The sequence below is a fragment of the Sparus aurata genome, chromosome 11, assembly GCF_900880675.1.
Source record: "Sparus aurata chromosome 11, fSpaAur1.1, whole genome shotgun sequence".
NCBI classification, from domain to species: Eukaryota; Metazoa; Chordata; class Actinopteri; order Spariformes; family Sparidae; genus Sparus; species Sparus aurata.
Genome location: NC_044197.1, coordinates 1,878,278 through 1,890,835, shown reverse-complemented (window position 1 = coordinate 1,890,835; position 12,558 = coordinate 1,878,278). Strand labels below are relative to the sequence as shown.

At 43.6% G+C, this 12,558-nt stretch overlaps 1 protein-coding gene across 2 annotated transcripts in view; it reads left to right on the top strand.

The window, feature by feature from the left end:
- Positions 1 to 12,558, top strand: part of LOC115591690 (myomegalin-like) — a 49,885-nt gene that overhangs the window by 11,156 nt on the left and 26,171 nt on the right. For both annotated transcript variants that reach the window (XM_030433889.1, XM_030433888.1), the window contains exon 3: positions 2,297 to 2,364. In XM_030433889.1, the coding sequence (XP_030289749.1) occupies positions 2,297 to 2,364 (68 nt within the window). The remainder of the gene's footprint in view (positions 1 to 2,296; positions 2,365 to 12,558) is intronic.

Sequence of the window (12,558 nt, the reverse complement as noted above, 5' to 3'; positions counted from 1 at the left end):
AAGTGTTCAATGATCTATTCAGGAGCCTTTTAAAGTATTAAAGCAGTCGTTAAATATCAGTTTCCTCTTTAGAAGATTAGTAAGAAACTTACATGTTTTCCCTCGTGTGCAGCAGATGTGATTTTTGGGCCATTTTCATTTTCATAATTCTGGGAAAATATACTGATGTGTTTTGTTGGATGACATCTGAACTTGCCAACGATTGGACCTCAAAAATGTAGTTTCAGAGACTTTGTTTTCTGCATTCTGGTGACTTTTAAAGAACGATAATAACAATAAGTAGACCGCAGCAACATTCATTCTCCTCTGAGCTGCTCACTTGGACCAAAAGTTGAACTGATCGCGGACACTGTGGCCTCATGAGACATATTTTAGGACATTATTCAACATTTCTTGTGATAATTACGACAAAATCTTACTCAAATGTGACACAAAGATGAGTTGGAAATTGTTCTGGTCAACAGCCCGACCCGAGTGCAGCAGCAGTAATTCTTGTAAAGTTATATACTTGTTATATCACACCTGTCAGCCTCTCCATGGTGACTGACGGAGTATTTCTTTCTGTTTTCCATTTCTTTGTCCGTCTCTCGCTCACCGAGCACAACAGTACAGCAGACTACAGGCTGTTCAGAGACAATAAACAGGTTATGATCACTAAAAATGGGGGAAAATGCCTGAAAATCACAAGAAATACAGGAGAAGGATCAGGAGAGGATCCCTGGATAATCGTGAGATCTGGAGTCAGGATGCTGTTAGCCTAGCTTAGCATAAAGACTGACAACAGGGGAGAACAGATAGCCTGGCCTGGCTAACACCTGATAGCTCACTGATTAGCATCTCATTTGTTTAATCTGAACACCAACAGAAGTTTAAAATGTGCATTTAATTCTTAAACTATTAACCTGACGCTCCAGGTTCAGGTGTTTACTCGGGTTTGGACGATGGAAGCACATCCTGCCCTCACAAGTAGAGTTACCAAACACACTTTTGTGTGTGTGTGCACGTGTGTGTGTGTGTGTGTGTGTCTGGATGGTTGCAGCTGTGCGTCATCTGTATCAGTGTTGTGTAACATTTTGCACCCTGGCCGCCTGCAGCAGGCCTCCATCCAGAAAGACCTTCTACCTTTTTTTTACGTCACAGAGCAGCTTTTAATAATGTTTAATGTGCCGAAATTTTAAGGAACCGTCAGAAACCTGTCCGCTGCCAAAGCCATGTTGATTACACCCCTTGGGATCTGGCACCACACCACGTCCACCACCTCCACCACCTCCACCGCTACTCGGATACAAAGCAACTGACTTTTAAAGGAGTAAACTATTGTACAAATCCCTCCTGTGTGGAGATTTCTGGGAACACTCCCGGGCCTTTTAGAGAGGATAAGTTTGGCTTTGAGACGTCTTAAGACCTCTGGAAGTGTTTCAGCTGGACGGGAATGTACCATGCTGCTCTCAAATGTGTGTGTGTGTGTGTGTGTGTGTGTGGACACGGCCCATATATCCAGGTTTAATAGGGTTATAATGAGGCGAGGGTTGATCAGGACGTCTCAGAGATGCTGCTCAGAAAGCCCCGAGGTGTTTGGATTTCAGCTCCGCTGCAGCAGACTGATGATCCTCCGCACCAGTGGAACATTTTTACTGCAGGTCGTCAGGATTTATGAGGATTTTTTAAACAGTGTGGTTTACAGATGATTGAATGCATTTATTTGCATTAAACACGGTCTACTAGACAAACCCGCTCTGGACAGTGTGTGCGTTACAGAGAATGCTGCCAATCTGCCGTTAAAACACAACGTCTGTCTCTGCTCAAGCTTCACTTCTTTGCTTGTTCTCTGGTTTTTCACCACATCACACGGTCTTCAGCAGCGACGCTACTTTAGAATTACCTGTCAGACTCCACATGTACAGATCCAGGGACACTAATCAGCTCTCACCCTCTGATGAACACCATGTGAGTTGGTCAGCTGCTGTTTATAAGGTCAAGAATAAAGTTTCCAGCTTGATTATAAATACGTTTTTAGACGTGAAGACTCAAATACGATGTTATCGTCTGTCAACAGAAAGTGTTACAGACTTCTACTGACTTCTACTGAGTCTCTTGCATCTGGCTTTTTAACAGCATCTATGAAAATGTGAGGAATTAGTGACTTAATAAACTGTAACATGAAGTTACTGGTTCTGCCTTTTACCTGTCAGCTCAGGGGACGACGTCGGAGGAGACACAAAGATGCTCGAAGTTACATGTTGACTGTAAATGTTTGATTTGATCTAATCACGTCTTTCTTTTTCTTTGCGTGCAGATTTCTCCTGCGATGAGACGGACAAAGGCCCTCCGGTACAGATGCACAGCCTCAGAGAGTTTGAACAGGTGAGAACATGCTCTGCTGTCAGCGGTGTCCTCACCTGGAGAGGAGGCTGCGGCGCTGACGCTGCGGTTGTGATGAGGAGAAGAACTCTCCAGCGTTGTTAGCGTGGCGCTGTGTGTTGGAGGTGTCCGGGCTTGTCTCTGCTCCGTGGTAATGACTATGTAGGTGTGTTTGGGAAGATGATGTGGCAACTGAAACCCTGCATGAGTCAAGAGTTTCCTCCAATCCTTCAGATTTTCCACTGTCCCGTCAGTCTGTCTCCTCTACATGCTGTAATACTGCTTCTCTGTATGTGTGCACACACAGATGATGCGGTTCTGATCCGGGTCAGAGCACATTTAGAGGTCTTTGTTGAAAGATGTGTTTCGCAGCTTCAGTCGGAGCATCGGTGTGAATTTGTTGTGGTTTGAATTTTTGAGGTGGATTTAGACGACCACGCTGCGTCACGGTTGTCGAGTGCAGACGGCAGTTTTTCTCCCAGGAGCAGCAGAGGTGTGTCAGGTGTGGTTCACCTGAGAAGTGTTCTGAAATCCCATGGAAAGATCTGCCTGTCAGCTGATGTGGGTCAAACTGCTGACTGTTGTTTGTGTGTTGCTGCTGTTGTCGTTCATTTCTTTGTTGTCTGTCTCAAACCGAACCACAAAAGTGAGTAGTATCTCAGACTCTGAAGCAGAAATCTCCACTCCAGCTATAAGTTGAAGGTTTCAACAGACGGCTTTGTTCATACGTCATTCACAACCTGATTTATTAAACATTTTATTCCTGAGAAACTTGAAAATCAATTCTTTATGTCTTGTTGACAGTATTTATGGATTTATGAAGTGAAGAAAAGAGATATCCAGAATTCTGTCAGTAAAAACTTTTGACTCTTACATGTCAACAAAACAGCTCCTTTCATATCGCTTTAAAAAGCAGGATGATGGTGCCGGTATGTCCACATCGCCGTCTGTGAGAGAGTTACAGATGTGGAGCGCTGATCCACCAGCAGAGGTTCTGATGAGAGTAAACCGGCCGCGCAGGACGCTCAAAACTAAAGAGAAATGTCCCACAATGCAACGTTACAGGACCAAACAACAGCGAGAGTTGTTCAGGTGCTTCACGGTGATTTCAAGCAAAACAAACTTGCATATTTAAACATGACATTTAAGTTATTTAATTGTAATTTAAATGATGTTTCCTCATGATATCTATGACTTAAAGTGTCATGGCCGACAGAGATCCAGTGTGTTTCTGTGATGAGATTTGTGACTTTTTTTTTGGGTATTTTCAAGGCCCAGGATTACTTTTTCCTTTAGTTACTTCATGGTATTGATGAGCAGCGATCACATTAACGTCGTGTGATGTCAGAAACAGACGGAGATGTCACAACACCATCTGTACTGTGTTATTGGAAAGATGTGACGGCTCTACATCACGGCCCCGATCGGACCCATTAAGTTGTTTCCTTTAAAAGAGTAAAAGACGAGAAAAAGGAAAGATTTAAGCATTTTTCTGCAGTTTTGTCGTCTCGGTGTCGACACAAACACATGCACAGCATCTTTTTCTTTGTGACAGCTGGACCGCTGTTTCAGAACTTTTCCATCCTGCTGTCTCGTGCAGCCGCTCGGCTTCGTTTCATGATCGTGTCAAACGCTTCGCACAAAGACAGGCTCCGACATAAAAAAGGAGATATATGAATAAATAAATGAAACCCACATCCAGACGTATTTTTAGAAAAGTGGGATCAAGCATTCTGTGTGAGAAGCCGCTCGGCTCGGTTCTGAAGATGGGCGGCGCACTTTCCCTCTGGTTCTGTGCCACAGTAATGGATTCTGGGAGCCGTGCCAGGTGCATTATGGGTCTGATATAACTCTGGAGGTGCTCGCTGCAATTACCCTGCTCCCCTTTTAGTGAAGGACAGACTCACAGAGGGAGGCGAGGAGGAGGAGGAGGAGGAGGAGGAGGAGGAGCTGGTTGTGGTTGTGTTGAATTAATGTGGAGGAAAAGGTCGAATGATGTGAAATATGAACCTCCAGCAGGATGAGATCAAATCCACAACGTGTGATTGATTCTGAGACGCAGAGAGCAGCAGCAGATAAACCCGACCGTCTGTCTTCACCTTTTAAGGCCCGTTTGACTTTTTAAACAGGCGCTAATTTATAGACGCAGGAGGGAGAAAGTTTAAAGGCTTTACATCGCGCCTCGTTTTTCATCACTTCTTTGCAAACTGTGCTGGATGTGCACGACTTCAGGGGGTCTGTTCAGTTTTCTGAAAGCAAGACCTGATCCAGGAGCCTACGCTTGGATCCTAAAATGAAATAAAATAAAAGTTGGCAGTCTGCACACCATGAGTATGTGGAAACTAGAATTTTTCTCGATGTTGCAAGGCTCAGTTTTCAAATTTATGTCCATCGACTGGTCCGGTGTGAGGAAAAGATGATATTTTGGATTAAAATATCTGTTTCTGTTGACACAAACTCAGCTGGGAAGTGTCTCAATATCGAGATCGTGCATGCTTACAAAGTGTTGAAACACTGAGCTGAACAGACGTCTTTTGGCGGAGATGTCTCTGGGTTTTGCGCGGGACCTGCTGGGTATATTCTCAGGTAGCTGCTGCTGATGCTGGAGGTCGACGTGCAGCATCTGGGGATGTTTTTTGGGATTCACGTGCACTTTTTTTTGTTGAGGATCTTTGAAGCTGGTGTTGTCGTTTGTTCTGGAGAGAGAAGGATGGTGTTACGATTGTGTCCTGACTGGTAAGACAACCTTATATTCTGGTGACTGCGCTGGGGGATAACCACCAGAGATAATCAGTGTGACTGTGTGATTATCATCTAATTGTCACGGCATCTGTGTTGCTGACTTGTTGTGTAACTCGTGGATCGCTCAGCTTTAAGTGGGCAGAATGCATCTTCAGCTGGTATAAAAGCTTCACCCATGAATCCTCGTACTCGCTGAATGCAGAGAAATTCCCCCCCGAAGCTGTGCGAGCAGAGGCAGGCGGCTGAACTCTCTCCTGATTGGTCGATGCTACATTATAGCATGTAGGCAGCTTTCCTTTGAAGTTCTCCTCCTGAATATCCCACAGAGGGATGAAGGGATGACTCATGCTGTATGCAGACGTACGGCACAGACAGCCGGCTGGGAGGCAACCTAAACACAGCCTTTGTACGGAGGGATGAAGGAAAAATGGGAGCGAGATTGTGAGTTTGAATCACAGTCGAGATGTTGCAGAGCTGCAGAAATCCTTTAAAGGACCAGTGCAGAGTTTTCACATGTTTCAAACATACAAATCATACGTTAAATCATCAATGCTCAGTTTTCCAAAGAACATTTCCTGGCTTGTTAGATTTTCCCACTTTTCCTGTTCTTCTTCTTCTTCTGTCGCACGGTACAGCAGCTGATAATCACAGGTGAGCTAACGTGTAGCTTGTTAGCTTGTGAGTTAGCTCAATCATAAGTTAGTTAGCATTTTGTAATTGTTCGGTGCGACACAAATTTTAAGAATACCTTTGTTTTTGTTGCTGGAATTTCTTTTTTTTTTTGCCCTCGAATTCAAAATCTGTCGAGGATCTTTGGGAACTGAAACCCGCTAACTCCACATTACACTCGCTCGTTGTGACACAAATGATTTTAATACATTTTTAAGTCTCCAGTTTTGGATCACGCTGCTTTTAAATGAAGTCGCCGCCTGTTTTTCTATATAACATTCAGCTGTTGAGTTTCTGTGCAGTCAGCAGATCGTCCGGCGCCGCAGTTCTTTGTGAATCGAGGGAGAGGATGAGTGATGACGCGTCGGCTAAACTAGATCGTGGAAGGCTTCTCGAATTCCAACCAGATGATGATAAACTGTATTTATATCTGTTTTAAATGGTCCAGAACCTGCGAAGTACAAACCCAACACACGTTCACGTTTATAATCCGACTTTTCTTCTTCTTTTTTTTCTTGATTAAGTATTTTGGACGCTGCAGCGGAAATTGAGTTTTGACGCTTCGAGCTTTCGATTGGATGCGAAAATATTTAAACCCTTTTTTTTTTTTTTCAAGTGTGTCCCAAAACACAGATGTGACACCTGAAGTCTTAAATCACATGCTGTCTCCAGGTAAAACTAATCCAGGGGAGAATATTATGAAACATGACGTTCACTGTGATGAATTCTGTCTTCAGAAACTCAGAAAACTGCCGAGAAACAACCTAAAACTTCCCCTGATTCCCGTCAGCGCGCTTCAGTATTTAAAGTTTGGATTCTCAAACTATAACAAACGGAAACAACTGATTTTCAGTGCAGAGCGGAGACGTAACAGTCGGGCTCCTGTCTGAAGAGTTTCCTCCTTTTCTGATGGAGCAGATTAAAGTTTGTTGACCTTTCTGTGCCACTGTAGTTTTACATTAAGTTCTTCTGACAGTGGCAGCGAATGTTGGTCCTCTCATCTTAATAGAGCAGTCTGGATTATTGAATCCAGATTATGGCTGTCCGTGTGTGTGTGTGTGTGTGTGTGTGTGTGTGTGTGTGTGTGTGTGTGTTTGTCCTCCCTCCACATTTGCGTCAGTTTAAAGAATCAATCCTCCCGTCGGCTGGTTGGAAGAAACATGAACCTGCCAGAGCCGCATTTGTATCTGTCAAACAGCCACGCTCTGCAGGCCTGAGGTTTTCATAAAACACAAAAAAAAGAAAGAAAAATCGCCCAATCAAAATGCCCCCTTTTCTCAAATGGCCTTTATTAGTCCACAGGAGAAATTGGAAGCACATGGCCGCCTATAAATGTGAATTCAAACCGACCGCAGAGACACTTAGATTGATAGAAGAAGGGGGAGGATTGCGTATAATTTTGGCCATTAAAACCTCAGGACAAATTAGGGTTGTTAATCTGTTATTTTGCCCTCGGTCTCAGCGTTCGCTTCTAAAAAAGCCACATACGCTATGAAAGGTCTGTCAGAGTTGGATTACCATTACCGGAGTGGCAGTAATGGATCGCACTCGGAGACCAAAAAACACAAGACGGAACACCCGATCCTGCAGCCGACAGCCGGCCGCCGTGATTAAAACAGCACATTTTAATTTAATTCCCTTTATCTGCACGCTCTTTTATCTGCTGCTCACTTCTTCTGCTCTCCTAGTTTTTTGTTGTGGCATCTGAAAATAGGTCAGAAGACTGTGTGTGTGTGTCTGTGTGTGTGTGTGTGTGTGTGTGTGTGTGTGTGTGTGTGTGTTCAACCCTCAAGCTGTTGGCTCTGATTCGCTGCTTTCTGCAGCTCTGCACGAGAACACTTGAAAGACGTATTCTGTAGCAGGAGCAGCGGCGTTGAACTGTCCGGTCGTCTCACACACGATACTGAACATTTATTCAAATGATGCTTCATGATTCCAACCAGTCCTGCAGAATAATAATCAGAATAATTGGGTGTTAAGTGAGTCCAGAAATGGGTCAGCTACCAAAACCAACACATCCGACCATGTTGACACGGCGGCCTTTTCCCTCATACGCAGATTTAGTCGCTCTGTAACGACGCCACCCGACTTCTTCCTTTGCCTTTCTTGCCATTATCGATTCGTCCATTAGAAGTCTTGAGGCGTTTTAAAGCTGCTAACGTGTTGCTATCTGTATGCTGTAGCTAGCTGGCTGTTAGCGGTACTCTCCAGCGGATTCACCGGCGGTCTCTGTGAGTTCTGAGTTAAATGTGAGGTCGTTACTGAAGTGTTAAAAGGTGATAAACAAGGATTTCAAGCTGCTGCTGGAGTCGTTCTGTGTGTTTCCAGGTGGTTTGAGCAACACTGGGAGTTTTCCGGTGTAAATATATACATGGAAGAAAAAGTGTATCGCACAGCAAACACACACAAAAACACAATCCAACATTGATTTAGATCAATAAAACCAAGATGGACTCCTGTTGGAGAATGAGAAGCTCACAGTGAAAGTCAGACGTGTGTTTAAATGTTAAAAAAAACATTTTTAGCTTGTTTTTTTCAGTATTTATTGTCGTGTCTGACAACTGAGGCTCCAACTTATTATTTTAATCGTTGTTTAATCTTTTTTCATGATTCATTGATGTATCGTTTGTCCTAAATAAGTTAAAAGTGACGTCCTCAAATCATTTCCAAACAAAACCCAAAGAATCTTCATCAACCATCACAGACGACTTAACAATTGAAATGATTAAATGATTATCAAACACTGCTCCACTTACACACCGCTTCGTTGTTTCTCCAACAAAAGCCTGATTTTAATAAACACACAAGATATAAAACAGCGAAACTAGTTAAAGACAATACAGACGAACACGGAGAGTGTTTGTTAATGAGGCGTCGTGTGAGTTTACATTTTGAGAGCAGAGAGAACAGAAGCTGAATGAATTTTGGGAATCGTCTTTGGTAAAAATAACCTCTTCGAGCGAGGACGACTTCAGACGACAGAACAGGAAACAGGAGCTGTGTCTCTTTATTTCAGGAAACACCGTCTGTATCCAAACTCTGATATTGAAGTACGATACAAATTTCCTCCTCTCGGTTTCTCTCAAATCTCCCACTAAGAATAGACGCTGGTGCCAGATCGTCTGTCTGCCCCGACTGACCCGCACTGCAAAAAACTCTCCTTATAAATCCAGATTTCTGTGTGTTAAACTTGCTGCTGTTTCTTACCTCAAAAAATGTTATTCAGGGCGAACTCTGTGTCTCACATAACAAATCACACGACAGTTTAGTGGATTACATTTAAACAAATCAACCTCAGATCGTTCTCTGAATGAAAGCAGCAGATTTGGGCGGCGATGACGTGAAGCAGCGCGTGTTTTTTTTGCAGTGTATCCGGTGGACGAGCTGATGAGCGTTAATGGACGCGCTGACAGCTCAGGGGTCAGTTTTCACCGCAGCAGCACTCAGACGGCTGCAGATCGATACACAGCGACTCGGCTTTCAGCTCAGCCAGCCAGCAGATCCGCTCCAATCAGACACACACACACGAACCTGCAGAGCGGCTCTCAGCGGTCATGCTGGGAGGGGATGACAATTGCTGTTGTTCAGCACATCTGCTCTAAAATCTTTGGTATGTGCACGAGAGCAGACGCGAGCACAAAGACAGACTCAGAGTCCAGAGGACGTCTTTGTCCTGATAAACTTACGACAACCTGCAGTGCAGCTTGAAGAGACGTCGTGTCAGCGCGTCCGCACTTAATGACATGAGACAAGATATCAGCTGTAATTATAATCTTTGTATGTTTACACCGCGAGAGCTTCAGAGCGTTGACAGGAACAGAGAACTGAGAATCACCAAAACTGTTGGGACAATGTTTTTATCCGGTATGAGACAGTTTCTCTGTTCAGTGAAACATATTCAGATGTATTCTTACATAAAGGAAAAGGTAACGATGGCTGATGAGACGTTTTCTGCAGACATGAGTTATTTTCCTCACAATATGTCGGCCTGAAAACCACAAGAGAAGCTGATAATGTCGGATCACCGGCTCAGAGGCCCTGGCTACTCAGTATTTGGGAGTTTAACAACCCATTCTCCCATTAAAATCTGTAAATGACAGATAAGTTCAAACTATTTATACTCTGCTTGGTTCGAGGCACAAAAACCACCTGGTCAGGGTTCGAAAGGCATCATGGTTTGGATTAAAATACCTGATTTGGTCGCCACAAACAAGGCTGGAAACATCTCCAGGTGTCTTTAAATGTCCACTGATGTGACTCGATCTCCTCTCACACATTCGGCCTTCTGCTGGTAATAACGCGACCACCATCCCTCCCACCTCCGGCTGCGAGGTGGCTGCGAAGCAGTAACTTCAACCTTGGACATAACTGTGGTTTATATGTTATATGTTGGCCTCGGCTGGTTTCCCATCAGTGTTAGCAGGTCTACGCAGGTGTTTTAAACGTCGGTACACCTGCTAAAAATCACGTATTGACCCCATTCCCACTTCCTGCAGGCAGGTAGGAATAGTGGGTCTGTGATTTATGGCACTGACGTCGTGTTTCGCGTCATGAATGGGCCGAAACAGAAGACAAAACAACAACAGACCCATTGTGGAAGACGGATATAGAAATGACTCGTTTCGCTGTCAGAATTTGAGCCATTCAGTCCAAAAACATTTGTAAATTCTAGAAGAGACACATTGTAAAATTATTTAATCCCAGCCTCTCTAACAGACTAAAAGATCCATTTACATGACAAATTAAACATTTTTAAACTCCATGGTTGCAGAGTAATTATGCCTGTGAGACTGCGACGGTGGAATCTCACCACAAACATCTTTACTTACAAATAAAAACCCACATAAAGATGTCAGCAGCGTCTGTCGACCCTCGGAGGATTCCTCAGTGTGATGAAGCCGATTCAGACGTGTTCCACTGAACTGCACTAGCGCCACCATCTGGAGAGACGGCGAGACCGAGAGCGAGAGGTTGGGTCGCTGGTTCTGAGCTCCGCTTTGTTAATTGATCCCAGCCGTGTGCAATAAATCCGTGCTCCTCTCCAGCGGGTCAGAGAAGACATATTGACTTGATCACGGCGTCGGTCATGGATGATAATTGTTCAGTTAAAGTGTACAGTAATCTGCTCCCAGCGGCTGACTGTTAACATCAGGCTGCGTCTGGAAACACCTGACAGACTCTGCGTCTGTGTTTCATTTCTGACAAGCTCGTGTCTTATTTTGTTCCTCGAGAGAATCGGAGAAACATCCCGACTGTTGAGACGTCACGAGGCAGGAAGTCGTATTCGTCCTCGACGTGATTTCACGTGTGTGAATCTTTGTGAAGTTTGTTTCTCTACATGTTTGTTCCTCTGCTTCAGTGTGTGTTTCTTGTGTATTTATGTATTTATGTTTCCTCTCGAGCTCGCAGATCATGTGGAAACGGTTACAAACAAAAAGAAAAGAAGAAAGTGTTTTTATGAATCGGTCTTCTGCTCAGTGGCAGGCCGGGTCCTGTTATTACCCAGACGGTACCGGCAGCCTTTAATGACCGGGTCAGAGAGGCAGAGGAACCACAGTCTGTCTGACCAATCAGCGCCTGAGGAAATTGACGTAGAGGACCGTAAACATTACAGTGATGTTAATGTGACTGAACACGACAATAAAACAAATATCAGCTGTTTGTTTCTGTCGATTCTCAGTGAACTCGCGCAGGATGTTGTGTTTTAATTATTCCACATGTTGTAAAAATAATTATCTGGATGTTTAATTAGCTGGTTTAATGTGGACTGAAATCTGCAGTGAAGATATTAGAGTATTCTTAGAGATATTTATAAGAATATTCACTTAAAAATGTCAAAATCATGCAGATTTGCACAGGAAAATAAGTGAGAGTGAGATTTATTTCTTTATAATTAATTTACTATATCATTTATGTATTTATTGATCCCCTCTAAACACTCGTGTAAATAATCACATGGTCAGATGAAAGCTGCTCGTCAAGCTTTTTCAGAAGTGTCGTCTTCTGCGTGACTCTCAGAAGTTTGATTAATACAGACGTGTTGTAATTTAAACTAATAGAGGTGTCAGAAAATGTGGCCCAGGCTGTGAAAGACATTTGAATTGTTATTTAAAGGTTGAATTTATGACCCCAGTTCACTTTTTTAATAAACACTAGGCTTTGAAGAGGAGAAAAGTGTTAGTAAAGCACCAGTCAGATGACAAAAAAGTGACAAAAAACAAAAACATGAACACTAAAAGTCTCCTCATCACTTTAATAACGTGAAACACTGACAGCCAGAACATAAAACTAAACTGAAAACTTTATATGAACATAGATAATTACAGTCATCATGTCACAAGTCTTTAACTTCCAAGTCTAAATCGAGTCTCGAGTTATTTATTTGCTGTCAGGTTGCAAAGTGAAAACAGCGACGTGAGGCTCGACGTGAGTAACATCCAGACGACGTTACGCACGTGTCGATAAATCAAAACTAAAACGTTTTAACAAAGTGTTGTAGAAAACGTCCCGTCCTCGTTCTTTCCTCCGCAGCACGCAGCTCTTTTTTTTACGAGGATCACCGTCTAATCAGAATCCAGTTTGTGGGCCAAAGAAAGCACGAGCTGTTTGAAAAGGCCAAGACACACAACGGATATAAAATCAAATGTGGATACACCACTTCTGTCTGTCCGACGTCCAGGGAAGCCGGTCCAAGTTGGACGGACCGGACCGGCGGCGTGACGCGCCTCCATCAGAAACACCTTTTCATTAGCGGAGGAAATTGAATGTGGATTTTTACAAGGTTCT